General features: G+C 52.7%; 1 protein-coding gene across 2 annotated transcripts in view; it reads right to left on the bottom strand.

Moving 5' to 3' along the window:
• CCDC9B (coiled-coil domain containing 9B) overlaps positions 1 to 14,533 on the bottom strand; it is a 50,901-nt gene extending 36,368 nt beyond the window's left edge. The window contains exons 1-5 of one of the 2 annotated variants that reach the window (XM_074149549.1): positions 14,317 to 14,337; positions 8,477 to 8,590; positions 6,843 to 6,947; positions 6,199 to 6,261; positions 5,640 to 5,804 (exon numbers count right to left, since the gene is read on the bottom strand). In XM_074149549.1, coding sequence (XP_074005650.1) covers positions 5,640 to 5,804; positions 6,199 to 6,261; positions 6,843 to 6,947; positions 8,477 to 8,590; positions 14,317 to 14,337 — 468 coding nt within the window. Of the gene's footprint in view, positions 1 to 5,639; positions 5,805 to 6,198; positions 6,262 to 6,842; positions 6,948 to 8,476; positions 8,591 to 14,316 lie in introns of both variants that reach the window. The other variant, XM_074149550.1, reaches the window with a different exon arrangement.
• Positions 14,534 to 17,421: the final 2,888 nt, after the last annotated feature.

The following is a 17,421-nucleotide window of genomic DNA, read 5'->3' as shown; positions in this document are numbered from 1 at the left end:
TTAGCACAAGGATGGACATCAGGATGGCAGAAGTGATTATTTCCTTCTGTTTGGGTCATATTTGAAGTACTGTGTCCAGTTTCCCTTCACCGTAAGATGAAGGAGGTACAGACAAACTGGAAAGAGTCTGGTGGAGGGTAACCAAGCCTAGGACACGCTTGTGCCCACAATCTGCAGCCTGTTTCAACTGGGAAATAAAACTTACTTAGGTTTTACACCTGTATAAGTGTCTATATGCACACGTGCATGTGTGCAGATGTATTTAAGTAACTGATTTAATATGCAAGTATGAATTTAGTAATTTTGCCTATTTTCTGCAGGCTTTTATACACCTAGAACTAGGCAGCAGAGACCAGAACTGAAGATCAGTCAGCCCCAAGGCTCCCAAGCACGTAGCTCTTGGCTTTTAAGCGGCACCTGCTTCTGAATGCCTGAATCACATCATGTCCAAAGGTAAGGTATTTCCATTGCCAGAGCTATTAGCCAATACAAACACAGGATGTTTTGAAATGAAAAGAATATCTCAGATCCTGAAATCCTGTTTATGTTCTATGATTCAGATATTTTATTCCAAAATTTCACTGAAACCGGAGACTGGAATTAGAATGGTCAGCACAGGATTCCTGCTTGCAGTTGAAGAAACCAGTGTGGCTTTTCTTTATGTCAGTGCAAGTCACTATTAATGGACGTGGGTGGAAGAAAAATTAACCTTGTGAATAGACACTCTTGGCCTTGTATTTCAGACCACAGAGCTGGGCTGGATTATTTGAAGCTGTAAATCTCTCCTGCCATCGCCTCTGGGTTCATGGGGCAATGTCTGCGGCCACAAGAGCATCCTCTGGTCTCACTCGCGTTGGCAGTCATGCTGAGAAACTGAGGAGCTGCTGAGTAGCTCAGAAATACAGTATTAACACGGTCATTTTAGGAAGTTACTGTGTATCGGCACTAGCAGGCCATGCTGGTGCTTTTACCTTGTGATAAACACAGGAAAATGCAGTTTTATTTAACTCTTCCATTAAAGACTATGTAAATGGACATCTCTTACATGGCAGCTTGCAAAGCTGTGCTAACAGAATCACGTGTCTTCCAGATATATGAACAAACACTTCCCATTGTGGTGACAAGGTAGTGAAAACCAGCATCTTGTCAGCCCCTCTGAAAACCTGAGCCTTCCCAGTTAAACTTGCTCCCACAGCCAGAAAGGACGAAGTGATAAACACCATTGTGTGTGCCTCACAGTTCCCCTTTATAAGGAAAACTAAACCCCTTCTTATGCCTGGACGCATGGAAGAGAAGTGCTTAGCACTTTTTTTAGGCCCCCTACACATCATGGGTCTGTGACTTAACCCCAGAAATGTCAGTGGAGTCGCAAGAGGGACAAATACAGCCTCCCTGGTTTGGAACTGGTGTACACAAGACCTCTCTCCTTTCTCTCCCCACAGTAGCCTCTCCTCTTGTAAAGCCCTGTTCCTCGCTCACGTCTTTTGGGGAGGAGGGCTCTGTAAAGCCAGCTGGGCAATTGCCCAAAGCAATCTGTAAAGCAATTTTCTATGAAAGAATCTCTTTCTTTTCCCCAGCATCTGCCTCCCTGGCAGCAACCCTCCAGCCGAGGAGGCTGCCTGCTGCCACCGAGGGACTCTGCTGTTTCCTCAACACCCAAACAGTCCCCACAAAGGACGGGGTTCTCCAAGGCTCTTGGGAATCACGGGAACGACTCGAGTTACTCTCCTGTACAGGGTCCAGTCCTGCATGTCCATAGTCTCTTTGGGGAAGAGCTGAGATCTGCTGACATCCTCTGAAGGCAGCCGGACACATTACGCCTTGCAGAATTAGGCTCTTCACTGTCCTGTCTCCCTGCTCTGTTTGTAGCCTGATTCAGAGGCTGAAAATACAGCCTGGCTTTGCTTTGGAACCACTGAATTGCTCCAGCAATAGATACTTAGGTGCTGAAGCTGTACATCGCTTTGCTCTTCAATGGTTATTATTCCCAGGAAATATCTTTGCTCCAAGGATAATCCTGAGTTTCCTGGGACATTCCAGGCACTGAACCTTCCCTGCTTTAAGCGCTGAGGCATGCACAGTAATCCCAGGTGTGAACTGGAGAGCTGGGCTTGTTCTGCCCTGAACAGAGCATCGATACAAGGTGTTCACCATTCTAGTTAACTTCTTTTTTAATTAAGAAAGCAAGCCCAGTGATGGCTTAGCAAGGTAATAGCAAGCTATTAATCCGTAACTTGTACATCAAACCTTAATTCTTGCTTAGGCCAAGAGCTGTTCCCTAGGGCTCTTCAGTGTTTTGGTGGTGACGGCCTGTTCTTCAGACAAGTAACGTGGTCACAAGTAACTCCTGCCAGGGAGGCCCCACACCGGGGATGATGTTTGGAAGATGCTTCCATGATTCCATGACATCACTGCTGTCAGAGAAGGTCCTTCCTGAGGAGGGACATGGGCCCTGAGTACAAGCGACAGCAAAGCTGCTACCTGAATACCTGAAAACCAACACAGAGGACTTTGTACCCAAATCCACGAGCGGGACAGAAGCCTCAAGTGCGCTATTAGCTGTACAGGGAGGCGGCACCTTCCTTGGGCCATTAGATGTTAAAAGTCCCAGTGGGAAGGCTGGCACATTGGCAAAGCCATTAAACCCTGCAGTTTATAGAGCAGATGGCAAGGAAGACTCAGAGGCTGACAGAGGAAATAACAATTCTGCAGAGCTGTGATAGCTGGACGTGTAGAGGCTGGGAGACCACCAGCTTCTCGAGGTAATACCCTCTCTCCCTCCCTCCCTCCCTCCCTCGCTCCCCGTATTGCTTCTGGCAAAGAGGCACCACTTGAAGGCACGTTCTGCTGATGTGCTGTCCTGCTTTGAGATACAACAGAATCAATTTTCTTTTCAGTAATTTTACTTTTCAGTTAAGTCTCTTCTAACTAACTGCCCTCTCTGAAATTAACGGCATATTTTTCCACAACACGTGCTGACATGTGTCTTCTTTTGCTTGCTTATCGCTTTAAGAATACCAGTGATTTCCTAGATTGCCTGTCCCACATTGGGAAATCCTGGCCCTCGGTGGGCCAGCTCCCAAAACGAGGGATGTCAGCGGAGGAAAGTGCCCATGCAGAGCCAATGGGAACAGAGAGCGGGGCCCAAAGAGCCGGCAGTGCCTGGCAGAGCCGCCTCCTCCCTGCCACAGGGCCTGTCCCGGCTCCCTCACTGCCCGCAGGAGATTCCAGACTCCAGCACCAGTTATTTAGCTGCAGTCAGACAAACCCACACTGCTCCCCTTGCAGCATCTCACCGAGAGACTGTACACTGCCAAGTGCCCACCTTCTGTCTGAAGCACGCCCCAGATCGCAAAGGTAGGGTTAAAAATGCCCATCTGAGGAGTGTCAGGAAAAGAACACGGGGAACAAAGGAAAACCCTGGACTTCTGTCCAGTTGATGCCATTTCCCAGCTGCCTTTCCTTTGGGGCTTCTCCCATTACAATGATTTGTGGTATTTAGGACTGAATGTAAACGGTTTTCTGCACAGCCCAGCTGCTCTATTGCTTGAGTCTTGCAACAGTCACAGGAAGGCTGGCGATGGCCCCTTCGGTCATCCCAGCATCACTGAGCAAGTCTCTCCAGGGACACCTGGTGAATCCTTGCTCACTAGGAAGCTGCAGCAAATTATCTACCTTCTCTTTTAATCTTCAGCAGCCCAGAGGATGCCTTAATGGGGCAGCAGCCACAAATAAGCTTGTACTTCATGTGATAACAAACACAACTTTGACCAAACTACCAGTAATTTTTCCCTCTCACCCATTAGAGTCCCATGCTCTTCCTGCTCATCCATTTTGCGAACTATATTTAAAGTAACTAAAGGAAGGTTCTGGATTGATGCCACTAGAACATTCACCAATAAATCAGCTTTCCTCTGCCATCAAGTCAGGCTGCTGGGTTGTGCTTTACACCAACACTCAGGAGACACTGGGGCCCTGCTAAGGCCTGGGAAAGGCGCTGAATGCAAGCAAATTCATATATACCATACGAGAGGGAACTTACAGGGAGCTTCCACAGAGGTCTGTGATTCCAGCAGAAAAATCTCAGAGGTCTATTAATCGGCCACGCTGAAAATCCCTGGCACAGAGTTTAAGGCAGCAAAGGGATGTAGCTGCCAGTGCTTTGCGCTAATACAAATCCCAGTCTAGGTCTTGAATTCTGAGCCATAAATTACGGATATAGCTCCAGCGGACACAGCCTGCCTGCGGGAGCCACTCACTCGGCAAAGGTGATTGCCTCAGATAGAAGCCCCCCATGCAGAGCTACATAGACACAAGAAACCCTGAACATTGGCAAAGCTCAGTCAGTAACGAGGATGGTTAGATTTCTGTGTACCCTCTATTCTAAGAAAAACCAGATTTTTTCCCCTTACATCAGGAGGTGGTTTGGTTGTGCTGGAATGAGATTTCATTTGAAGGGGATGTTCATGCTACCAGTAATCTATCTGGAACAAAGGAAATGAAAGGCCTCAGACACTTTCTCCTGAAAAATCATTCTGAAAGGCGCATTATTTACTAAATGATTCAGTTCTCTCAAGGTAGCATATAATGACTTTATAATGGCAGAGTGATTGTGGCCTATTTCTTCATGGAAAGAAAGGGTAACTAAGTCACGGAGAAACAGAAATGAAAGGCATTCAAGGCACAAAATCAGAAAAATATTTCCAAGCTGCCTCAGAGGGAGAAATGTGTCTTTGCCTTTTGTTTACAGCCAAGGTTTTCAGTGCTCCTGCCCCAAAGCACCAGGGTAGCAGGTAGGATGGGGTTTTGCTTCATTACTCTGGGGAATGTCTTTGGCTGGGACCTCTGTTATAAAGAGCCCACTCTCATTCTGTGGGCCAAGCTCGTTGCTGGGCCTAAAGGGGGACCCAGGGGAGCACCATTTGCTGCCACTGATTCCTTTTTCCAGTGCTGCTGTGACTCCACACGGGACAGGGAAGTGCCCAGGAGGGGATGCTTTGGGATTTAAAAAATTAAGTAGCATTTCCAATTACTTTTGCTGGTTTGCACAATTTTTAATTAAGTCTGCAAATACTGTGTCACACTTTCTGCTCATCACACTGGGAACGCCAACAGATACCCCTGTCACTCCGCTTTTACTCTGTGTTTAGGACTTCCTGGAATACAGGAACAGGGAGAAATGATGCTGGTTGTACCACCAAACATCGCTGCCTCCCTAGGAATAGCTGGGAAGTAACACAACTAAATCTGCCAGAGCTCCTGCTTATTTCCATGCCCTTTCCAGGCACAGCGACACAGTTTAACGAACCCGCTGGTGGCCCAGGAGGCCAATGGATGGATCTCTCAGAAAGGGAACCGGCTCCGCATGGCTGGATGGAGCCGCAGGGGTTCAGCAAGCCTGGGGGCTGGTTCCCATGAATCAGACATGGGGAGGGAAACGCATGGCAATTCGAGATGAAGACCGACGCTGCGCTTAAGGATTGAGAAATGACAGGAAAGGAGCGGGAAGGGAACTATTCCCTTTGGAGATGAGACACTGGGGGGACACGCTGAGGAGAAAGCTCAAGTGAAAGGCAGAACAGAAGCTCCTTTGTAAGTCAAGAGGCTGCAGTGTAAGAGGAAACCTCTTCCCTGCTCACCTTGGCTTTGTTGTCCATGGTAACAGCCAGCTGCATCCTCTTCCCCATCCTGAATGTGAACATATGATCTGCTTCCTCCTCCTCCTCCTCTTCCTCACTGCCAATGCCGAACCTCGGGCTTGTAGGACAGGGGCTCCCCCATTTCTCACTCACAATCCTTTTGTCCTGGAAAATGAATAATTTCCATTAGCAAATCCAGGCCCCTTGGCTCACCGATGCGATCCCTTCCCCAAACACACCTGCCCGTGAGCGGGGGGGCCGGCTACAGAAAAGGCAGGCCTTGCCCCGAGGACGCTTTCTGTGCCCCGCGCGGTGCTGTGACATTCCTAGGGAACAAGGGGCTCCTTGTCTGCTCAGTAGCAAAACCCACAATTACAGCGGGTCTGGAAAATCCTTTGCACTTACAAATCTGACATTTCAGACTAAAATGCCAGAGTCATAGGAAACAAATGTCATCCTCATCTCTTTCTGCAGCACTCTGAGTTAGATCAGGAAAGCCTAAGTTCTGATGGAGATGGCCTTGGAAGCCAAGTGGCTGGCTCCTGAGGGTGGTGCTCACCATCGAGAGGGCTGGGCTATCTTGTCCATAGTGTTCAGTCTGGGTAATTGCATCTTTCAGGTCCTGTATGAGAGAAAAACGTGTGCAACAGCGCACCTCCAGAGAACGGCAAGGGCCGGGGCATGGCTGAGAAGTGAGCAATGCACTAGCCTGGATCTAACAACCCAGGAGTGCTGAGGGTGGGCTGGCTCGCTCTGGCAGAGGACTTCCCCCAGGGGTTTCAGCAGGACTGGCTGGGTTCTTTACCAAGCCACACGCTGCAAGGAGGGGTGGACAGGGCTTGTCAGACACAGATTCAGTCCAGTTAGGAAGGAAGACTGGCACTTACAAGATTTGCCCCAGTTGTGGGAAGCCCCAAAGCAACCAAGGGCCAAGGGTGCCTGTTCACACATTCATTTACTTGTTTGTTAATCTGCATGTTTGGGTACAAGTGCCTGGGCATGGCTGAAAAATTTACATTGATCAGTTAAAATCACATTGAGCACACACCTCTGCAGTTTTTACATCCTCTTTTGACGGCTTAGGAGCTATGTCCCACGCCAGAAAAAGCTTTGCTGTGGAGGCTATTCCTCTCAGAAATGTCACTTTGCTGAGGCAGGACTGGAGTGAGAGCTGGCCGGTGGTGAAGGAGAGGCAGCACTTACATTGTGAGCCTTGGTGATAGTAATTGTGAGTCCATCTTGCTTGGGTCTCCTGGAGGTAACAGCCATTCCCTCCTGCTCAGCTCGCTTTTTGTCCTCTTCTATTTCCTGAAATAGATATATATCCTTATCATCAGCCAGAACCTGGATGCCCATAGATGTCCATCTTCCTGTTTAGGATTTCTCCTAAATGGACCCACCTCTAAGAGGGAGTGGACCAACTTGTGTCCCATCCGTGTGCCCTTGGAAGGTGTCACAGGCAGCTGTGACCTGCATCACCTGCCCCTGTGCCACAGGCACCGTAGTAAATCTCTTGTTGACTCAAGAGTGTCTGCTGTGGTCCCAGTACATGCGATGGGAAGCAAGCACAGAGGCTGGAAGACACACCAGGCCTGCAGAAAGGGAGGGCTTGTGCAGAGGAGCCATGGTCCCTGTGCCAGTCTGGGGCCAAGGCATCATCTGTGGCCAAGGGAAGGTGGCTGAGATCTAGCAATCTACTAGGCAGCTTCTCGTAGAAGCCAAGGGGTGGTGGCAGATGGGTAGCATTTCATACAGGGGTGAGAGTTCCTCTCCCCCAGCTGTTTGTGGCATTTGACCTTTCCCACTGCTTTCCACTATGTGCCATTTTTTGCTGCCACCAGAAAAGGTCCAAAATAGCTTCTATGGTATCAAAGGAAATATCTTCTAAGCAAGCCCCAGCCCAGAGCACCACTCACATCTCTCAGCTCTGGATCCAAGACACAAAGTGCCCTCTGGGTCTTGGGTTTTCAGCACGGCTCTCTGTCGAACTCCAGACTGCCCACCCAGCTGGTGAATGTTAAAGAGCCCCTAAAGCCAGGTGGCCTCGGGCACAGGCGGGAGAATACCTCAGACAAGCCAAGGGGTACCCTCTGTACTACTCTGCACTGCCGTATGCAGACAATTGTGGTGAAGAATAAACAAACCCACAGCGAGAGCTCCATTGCACCATAATGTCACCCAAACCAGCTCATAAAAGCCAGGCTGGCTACCTCCTGCAGGCCACTAGGCAGACTCTCTTGGCCAAGGCAGGATCAAAAAACCAGGGGGTGTAGCTGGAGTACTTCCTCCTAATTCAGAGAGTAAGGCTGCAGTAACTGACAGCCTGCTAAAGCTTTGGTTTCCCTTCCTCTTCCTTGTTTTTTCATGGAAACTCTTTTGGACACCTCTGTGCTCCATGGAAACACTGGGACTGGCCAGGGAAAAGCTTCGACCCATATCACTGCCCTGGTAGGGAAAATAAACCTATCAAATGTCTTGAGGATGCAACCACCTAGGCATCCAGGAGGATAAGCACGAGGCACTGGGAAGGACAGACGGGGGGGAAAGTGAGGGGAATATGAGATGCAGGGGTGGGAAAGGTGTGATACAGACAGAGGAAGACAGTAGGGCGAGAGGAGATGCTGCAGCAGCAAGACAAGTGTCAGTGACCCTGCTTTCCAACACAATTGGGGAGCTGTAGCTAAAGGCAGAGCTCTGCCCATCTGCTCCGAATGCTTTCTGATATTAAAATGTTACATACATAACAAAGTCACTCTGACACTGCTGAACGTTTTCTGCACACTGCGAGCTGAGGACTCCAAATCGGAGCTGGGAAAGGTCAGAACCCGCAGACTCACCTGGTATCTCCGTATGAGCGCTTCATTCTTTTTCCGCAAAGCCAGGATTTTCTTATCGAGTTCAACATCCTTCTGTTCTTTCTTCCTTAAGACTGCATCATCCACAGCAGCATCCTGAAAACAGGAGCGAAGATCTTCTCAGTCATCACACCAAACAGGATGAAACCTGCTCCTGTACAGATGGGATGGGAAGCGCAAGCCCTTCCCCACCATTTCTCCCCTTTGCCCTCCATTAAAAGGAATACCGTATCTTGTAAACTGACTTTTTCCTGGCAGAACTGACTTTTTCTTTTCTTACAGTTTTTGTTCAGCAATGAGGTAGTTAGAGCAAAAAGCTGCTGCCCCACTTTGGTGGCTGTCGGTAGGCTTCAGAGTTAACACCCTGCTTGGCTGCATGCAGTAAATGACACCTCTCTCTCTGCTGTTAGTTCAGGTGTTCTCAGGCACATCAGTTCCCCTCCATTTACATTCAGAGAGCACCTTGGTTACCACAGGGGATATCAAATTGCATTTTTAAAATTCTAGTGACAGCAGCATTAAGCGAAAATGAATGCTGAGGAGTATTGACTCACTGCAGCAAGCGGATCCATATCGTCTAGACTCTACCTGGCGTTTGCATGAAGAGCAAGGTGGCAAGGCTGAGATCTCCAAGGCACTACAGGTTTATTTTTAAAAAGTGTTTTTTGCTCTCCTTATCAGCATGGCACCTGCATGCTGCAGAGATCTCGTATTCCCTCTCCTCCGCTCACACCGAGTGCTGGATAAGACAAAGTGAGAGTGGGGAGGGAAGGAAAGGAACCCCAAATCTCTGAGCAGGCACTGCAGGCCTGGATTTCGGTTCTGCTGGGATTCCAACTCTAACCACCAACAGGCTGCCCCCAGCCTGCTCCCTTCGCCATTCACCCCTGTGCAGTAAACGTGCACTGCAGCAAATCCAGCTGCCGCACGCGATGCATACTGCCCACAGCGCCGGCAAAGTTTGGAGGAATCGAGAAGCAAATGGTGCAAAACCATCACCCATCTCGCTACAGCCGGATCCTGCTCCTCTGGGTGACCCTCAGGGCTGTGTCCCTGTGAAGTGGAAACAGCCACAGTGTGGTCAAAGGCATATTGAGGGTTCCCAAGGGCTGGCAAAGAGGATTCTTTGTGCCAGTGTCCTCCGTGGCCCCAGTGCTGCACAGGCCCAGCTTGTCCCCGTCCCCTCCTTGGACCTGTCGAGGTCTCTGGGGCTGGTATCAGTCCCTGCTCCTGGGCACCTCGGCCCCCAGCCATACCCCGGGGGCAGGAGAGGGGCCTGCCCAGGGGAAGCTGCACCCACCTCCAACCACAGCCCTGGAAACTCTCCCAGTCCCCCACCCAGTGCTAACCTGATGGCTTCTACAAGCCTGGTCCTTCAACCACCCCAGATTCATGGCTATAGTGGGCAAAACTGCTGAGGCTTCAGTAACGAGGAGGCGGCTGCAGAGCGCCCTGTGAGGGAGGAGGCCATGGGCCGCCCCCAGAGGGTTGCGACCGGTTCCAACCAGTTCCCCCAGGGACCGCCCACCAAAACTCAGCCAATCAGAGGAGCCCGTGGGGCCTCTCAGCCAATCAGGGGGACCCATGGTGCCCCTGAGGTCCCTGAGGGGCGAGGCTCCTCAGCCCCCTGCAGGGAGCAATGGCGTGTGTGCGGAGAGCGGGCTGAGAGGGAAGGGGGAAAGGGGCCAGCGCAGGAGGAGGTCGAGAAGAGAAAGGCCCTGCTGCGGGGAGGAGGAGAGAATCATAGAATCACAGAATGGTTTGGGTGGGAAGGGACCTTAAAGCCCCCCCAGTGCCACCCCCTGCCCTGGGCAGGGACACCTCCCACCAGACCAGGTTGCTCCAAGCCCCCTCCAGCCTGGCCTTGAACCCCTCCAGGGATGGGGCAGCCACAGCTTCTCTGGGCAACCTGGGCCAGGCTCTCACCACCCTCACAGCAAAGAACTTCTTCCCCACATCTCATCTCAATCTCCCCTCTTTCGGTGTCAAACCCTTCCCCCTCCTCCTATGGCTCCCCTCCCTCATCCAGAGTCCCTCCCCAGCTTTCCTGGAGCCCCTTGAGGGACTGGAAGGGGCTCTGAGGTCTCCCTGGAGCCTTCTCTTCTCCAGGCTGACCCCCCCCAACTCTCTCAGCCTGTCCTCACAGCAGAGGGGCTCCAGCCCCCCCAGCATCTCCGTGGCCTCCTCTGGCCCTGCTCCAGCAGAGGTCCACCCAAGTGGGGACCCTTGAGGAACCCAGGGGGGAGCCACCAGGGGAGAAAACCCCCCCCTCGCTGGTGCTGCCCTCAGCTTGCCAAAGGGACGGGGTGCCCCATGCTGAGGGGGACAGAGAACCAAAAAACAGGGGAGAGTAGTACAAGGAGGGAAGCAGGGGTGTTTTTCCTAAGGGTGTGTTTGTTTGGGTTTATTTTTCTTTAAAACCAGAATCGGTTGTTAATAGAGGGTTAATTGGCAAGTAAAATTGATTAAATCTCTCTGAAGCAGTAAAGTGTTTCTGCTCACGATGCATGGGCAAGGCATGTTTTTGCCCATCCCTGTTGGCTTCCTATCAAACTCCTCAGAGACACACCGAGACCCTCAGGACGACGGTCGGTTTCCCCATTTTCATGGGACGAACCCCCGCCGCACCCCTGCGAGCCAGTGTTCCTGCTGCTCTCCCCTCTTCAGGGCCGATGGCCGTGCCCACCCCCAGGGCAAAACCCCCCGCAGCATCCTCCGCGGCGGGCCCTGCAGCGTTCCAGGCTGGGAAGAGCTTCTGCGCAGGCAGGAGGGGTTTTTCCTTCATTAATCATGACATAGCAGGTGTGACCTCCTTCGGGGAAGGCTACGTCAGGGGCCAGCCACGGCAGCTGGGGACACGGGATCTGGCCCTGACGCCCGCCATGCCCTGCGTGCCGTCCTGCTGGCTGTGGGCCAGGCCACCGGGCTCCCCAGGGCCCGGCCACCAGCGGTAGCCAACGGGCTTGCAAAACCCTTTCTCCTGGGAAGGCAGGGTTTCTCCTGGAGACCTCGGCTGCCTTTTGGCCGGTCCTAAGGAGGTCACCGGAGGACAAGTTGGAGCGGCGGAGGTCTGGAGGAAGGGATGGAGGGGTGCCTTCGCAAACTGAGCAAACACGCGGTGGGAACCCGAGCTCGAAGGCAAAGAGTAAAACCACAGATGCTACAGCCCAGGGGAGGAACTACATTCGTGAACTCTACCCAGCCACGTACAGGGGCTCCGGCCTCCTGAAGATGTATGTTTATACTGTGCCAGTGCATCGAACAAGGCGGAATTAAGGCACTATGAACCTGACCCTTGATTTTTATGGGTCGTGTAGCATTTCACCCGGGTGGGAATATCCTGCCCATTTGAAAGCACGGGATTGTAGACGAGCTGCAGGAATTACCTTCTTAACACGGGAGGGTTTTCAGCTACTGGGGAGATGGGCACCAGGGAAGAATGCGGGCGGGTTTGATCAGCTGGACCTTCCAAAAATAATTCCAGGTAGCGCGTGGGAACTCAGCCAGGGGTGAGCGTCACTGCTCTCCCAAAAGTGTCACCGGCCTCCAGGAACCAGGGCTGCAAATGTCCCCTGCGTCCACGGCCAGCGTTCACCTTCAAAGGAAGGGATCCAGCTGAATGACCGCGCATCCCTGAGACACTAGGTCTACCTTTCAAGGGCTTTACATGAAAAAGCACCCCAGAGGTAACTAGGTTTCAGCTCTGATCAAGCAGATCTAGACTTGATCTGCACATAATAGGGCCAAGGATGGGGGGAGAGGTCTGGGTACATCATGTTCTTTGGAGAAAAAGGATTAAAGGTTGAAAACGTGCTGCCATCACCGAGGAGGTGTTGCTGGGTGTCAGGAACCAGAGAGGGGAGAGGCAGGAGACCCCGTTTGCTAAAGCAGACCCTGCACAAGCGCATCTTCCCTCCTACCCCCAAGGAGGGGTGTTTTATCCGTGCTGATTTAACTGCCCTTGCCGAGGGCCGCTCTGCCCAGACACAGGCGCCCGTTTGTGTTCAGGTGCAACAACAGGGACATTCAAACCGCCTCCATGCATTCTCCTGCTGGACAATGGGATTTTGTCAGGGTCTGCGGGAGAGCGAGACGCGCTTTTCCACCGCCTTCCATCAACCAGGTACGCGCCAGGTGAGTATATCGTATACGTGGGTGGATACGCTTTCATGGCCATTTTGCAAGGCTGATTAACGCTGAATTCGGTGTTTACCTGCACAGAAGCTGTTGTGTGAGTGCTCAGTTGGCAGGCTCGCTGAGTGCTGGGGTGTTGGCTGCTGGAGGGTGGGATCAAAGGGGTGCGTGCCCTCAAACACACCCCTTTCATCTTCACATTCCTTTGAAGGAGGGCTGACAGAGCTGCCGGCTCACAAGAATTTAAAAATCCCGGCAGAGATGGGGTTTGTGCTCTTCTCTTTTCAAAGGCAAAGGATGGGAAAGACCTGTCGGGCTGTTCTCCCTCCCGGCACGAGACTGCACATTTGTCAGCATTTTGTCTACATTGCAACACAGCTAGTGCCGGGGGGAGGGGGGTCCTTCCATTTCCAGCTGGAAACGAGTCCCTGGAAGGAAAGTTTTGCTGGTATTCAGCACTTTTTGCCCCCGTTATTAATGAAGCCATTAACGTATTTCTCTCTACGCGACCTGTTTCAGCAAGTGGTGGGGAGCTGCGGCCGAGAGGTGCTCCCTTGCCCGCACAGCCCCAGTGCGTGCAGAATCGCCGAGCGGCGTTTGGAGCCCCCCCAGGGGCTCCCCCATTGTACACGTTAAGCCAAGTCAGCGTTTGCCCGTCAGCCGCCGCTCCGAGCCGGCCGATAACAGGAGGACGTGCCCTCTCCTCCCCTTCTGGAACGAATCGGCCGCCCCAGCCCGTGCCCAAGCTGATGCTGGGGATGAAAAGTGGCTACTGCGTGCCCTCCCCAGAGTCAAGCTCTTCCGGGGAGCCACGGTGCCCGTATGTCACAGCGGCAGGAGAGTTATAAATGGCTTTGGCAGAACAAACGTGCCATGGCTTTGAATCAGAAAGCAGCCGAGCCCGATGCCTCCTCGATAGCACGGCCGAGCGACGAAGCCGCAGAACGAGAGGCCTCTTTCTATCGCAAATAAAAATGTCACAAAAGGAGAAATGGGAAGCGAGCGGCTTCGTGCCTCAATGAAATGACGACATCTGGTTCTGTCATAGCCCCCTCTCCTAAGCGGCACAGACACCCGCTACGCAGCTCCTCGGGGGCCGCAGGGACGCCCCGCTCCAGACTGTCTCTGCAGGCAGTGTTTTCCCGCATGCTTCTCCCATCGCCTGCTCCTCCAGCGAGAGACCTCGGAGGCAGCGGGGCTGGGAAAGCGAGAAAGACAGAAGGTGGGGGGGAGGGAAGAGGAGAGAGGAGCGGGGCCCTTCGCTAACACTCCTCTGCGTAAGCAAATCCATCCGCTCTTTTTAATATCCTCTGGCTTGACAGCTGCAGCTGAAACCCTTGGGATAGGGAACATCCAGCACCGCCCGGGTTTCGGTTTGTTTTCTGCCCCGGCCTCCCACCCTCCCAGGAGGCACATTGTCCCGAACCAGCCACTGCAACCTGCCCTGGCCACGGCCACGCAAACCCCGGCACCCAGAACCCACCGCCCAGCACCCCCCCACGATGCGGTAGGGCTTGTTTGCTCCCCGTGCCTGCTGGCAGCTGGGAAAGGGGAGAAAAAATCCAACAAAGCGACAAGCAGGGAAAGGCCACCCCGAAGGAAGCCCGTGCACGTCCTTTGGTGGCTTTTTTGGGTGAGGGACCCCTCCGCCCCGCGCCCCTCCCAGGCCCCACCACGGCAGCACTCACGGCTCGGTGCATGTTGGACATCGGTGGCGCAGCCCGGCGGATTCCAGAGCAGAGCTAAAAGAGGAGAGCCATCAGACGGCCTTTCTCAGCACTGGTTGCACAGCATACAAGATCATGTTTTGATTACAAAAGCCTCGCCTGGGCTCCCAGCCAAGAGCACTGGCTGCCTAATATACCAAGCACAGACAGGGTTTTGAGTGCCTGTGTCCTCCTCTCCAATCTCACTCTCTTTTAAAAAGAAACACTCCCCCTTTCCCCCCCCCCCCCCCCCCCCCCCTTCCTGACTCCTTTTAACTTCCTGATGCCACAAGCCCTGGTTCAAAGCGGGAAACGCCGGGTGAACAATGAAAAATGGATCAGGCAAACAGCTTGACTTCACTTGGTGGCCATTGATGGGGCCGTGTGATTTGTTATGCATGGCTAGTTGCACGCCTGGCGGGGGACCGGGAAAATATCTGGGGTCCTGAATGTCTTGTGAGGGCGAGTATCTGCATGGGAAAACAAGTGCTGGATTTGCCTTTTTCTGTTTAATTTCAGTATTCTCCGGGAATGATTTCCCCGCTTTTAAAATGTGCCTGCCTTTCAGGGAGGGAGCAGAAGCGATGCTGTGGGGTCGGCATCGCCAGCCAGCACCATGACTGGCAGAAAGCCCACAGTCAAAGGAGAGGGCCCCCAGTAAGTCCTTGTCTTAAAGCTGCCAAAATGACCCCCAGAAGAGTCACAAATAGCGGGGCTTTGACAAAACAGGCAGCATTGGAGATCAGGTCTGAAGCACTAAAAGAGATGGAAGCACAGCTTAGTAAAAGTGCTTAGAGGGAAAGACTGACCCACATTAATTAGTAGCTACTCAAATGATGAAAGGAAATTGAAACCATTTCCCAGGCACTGCCTCTGGATTCAGGCTGAGGAAGGAAAGGAAGACTCTGCTGTGGATGGAAAATTGGGAAAAAGACACAGGAGCTTTGCTAGAGCCCAGCTGCTTGTCAAGAGGTTTGTGGTGGCCAAGCCTATGCAGGAGATCCGGACCGGAGCCACACGGGGCTTTTCCTTGCCCTGGCAACACCGGGAAGATGGGAGGATGGTGCTGCCTTGGGTTTCCAAGCTGGCACAGCCCCTTGTGAGGGTGGAGTGATGGCCCATTTTTGGTTGGACTGGTGGCTGTGCGGACAAGGTCAGTCCTGGGAGGTGATGCTGGGCTGAGCCAGGGAGTCAGTGCTCATGGAAACACTTTTCCAGCAACTGTGCGTTATCCTGTTTGTGTGGTGGCTGTGTTCCTGGGCCTGAGGAGTCTGTACATGCTGCTAACACCCGGGTCCAGGTTAACACAGACCCACACCATTATCCCAAACACCAGGCAGGTTCTTTGCACAGCGCACGGGAAGCACCGTGTACAGTGGGGTCCATTGGATCACCGTAGCTAAGGGACCACGTCTAAGCTAAGTGCTTGCAAGGAGTTTCTACAGACCTCATAGCTGTGGCATCCAAAGTCCCTGCTGTTATCAATGGTGTGGCCAAGCTCTTCCAGCAATAACAAGCTCTTCCAGCAGTGACAAGCTCTTCCAGCAACAAGCCGTGCCATGAGCAGGCATGAAGAGCCCCAAAATAGCTTTGCCTTTCCTAATTTCTCTGGAGAGCTGCAGTTCCCTCCAGGGCAGCGTCGGCTCCTCCACTGCCCTCAACACAAAGAGCTGACATTTCTCAGCTGCCCTTTACTATGTCTGAGTGGCATAAATGACAAGCATATACTTCTGCATCATCATCTGAGACCGACGAGGAGGCGAATTCTCACTTAATGCTGCAGAAACCCAGGGGCAAAAGGGCCCAGTCAAGGGAGCAGCATCTGCAGCTTCAGCAGTGGGGCAGAACAGGTTGGTCTGGGGACCTGTTTGTGCTCTTGGGACTCTCATGGGATGTAGAAATCAGAATCTTATAAATATGCTGAGATTTATGGGGTTATATACATCCACATATGTTTGCTTGTACCTGGTGTCGTGGCCAGAAAGGGCTGCAATAACACTAAGGCTTGTCCTCAACTTGAAGGCTTGCTCTGAACTGTCCAATGCTCTTAAGTCCCGCGATCAGCACTGCCTTCCCATGGGGTCTGTGCCTCCCGCAGGGTGAGGGCGATCCTCCAGGACCATCACCCCAGCACCAGGGAGCACCAAAACCCAGAGGTCTGCCCCTTGGGAAGGAGAGGAGTCAAGGGTGGCCCCCGGTCTCCTGCTCCAGTGAGAAGGGCATGGGGGCTGCGTGGCATTTTGGGGGTGCTGCAGGACCTCGGGACACACTGAATCCTTTTCACACGAGCACCCCCACCTTGGTGGGTGAAGCACATCAGTACTGCTCTCTCAGGCAGTTGGCAGCAGCTATTTCCCAGCAGGCAGCAACCTGACCCAGTGCCTCAGCCAGCGAGTATTGCATCCATGTGCCACAGGAAGGATGTTTGGAGAAACCAGCTTAATTACTCACCCGGGAATTTGTCCACCACCCCCAGAGTTAATCCCTTTATTCTTCTAAAATCGCCAGAAGACCTTTAATAAGCAGGATGGCCTGATTCTGGGTTCTTCATTGTGCTCTGGCTGCCGTGGACTGGCTTGTGCCGTCTCCAAAGCCTATTTGGCGCAGAATCTGTGGGGCGCACCCAGGGTAGACACCCCAGGTTGGCTCTGCGGCTTCTGCTTTAGGGAAGGAGGATCTATGAGCTCTTGCTAACTATTGGCATCCCATGCAGGAGCAGTCCCTGGAGCGGACGGCAGCTTTCTTCAGGAAAGCCTGAAAGCTGGAGGAATCAAGAGGACAAAAGGGGGTTTTTGCTGCATTTCCCTGCCGGGGCTGAGCTCCCCCGAGGCTCGGCTGAGCTCCTGTAAGCACAGCCTCCCACTGACTACTTGGAGCCCCTGCTCTCAGCTCAGCACAAAGTCTGCTGGAGATTTTTCTGGGGCAGAGGAAGGAAATCAGGGCACTGACCTGTCCGTTTTGTGCTCGTGACAGTGAAATAGCCCCTTTCTCTAGCTGTGCACTGCAAAGCCTCTCCCTGACCAGTTTCCTCGCAGAAAGTCTTCTCTGACCGGAGTCTGCCATCTCCCTGCTCCAGGACAGCGTTCA

Source organism: Numenius arquata, chromosome 6 (assembly GCF_964106895.1).
Source record: "Numenius arquata chromosome 6, bNumArq3.hap1.1, whole genome shotgun sequence".
Lineage (NCBI taxonomy): Eukaryota > Metazoa > Chordata > Aves > Charadriiformes > Scolopacidae > Numenius > Numenius arquata.
The sequence above is the reverse complement of the archived record's forward strand: the minus strand, read 5'-3'. Positions and strand labels throughout refer to the sequence as shown.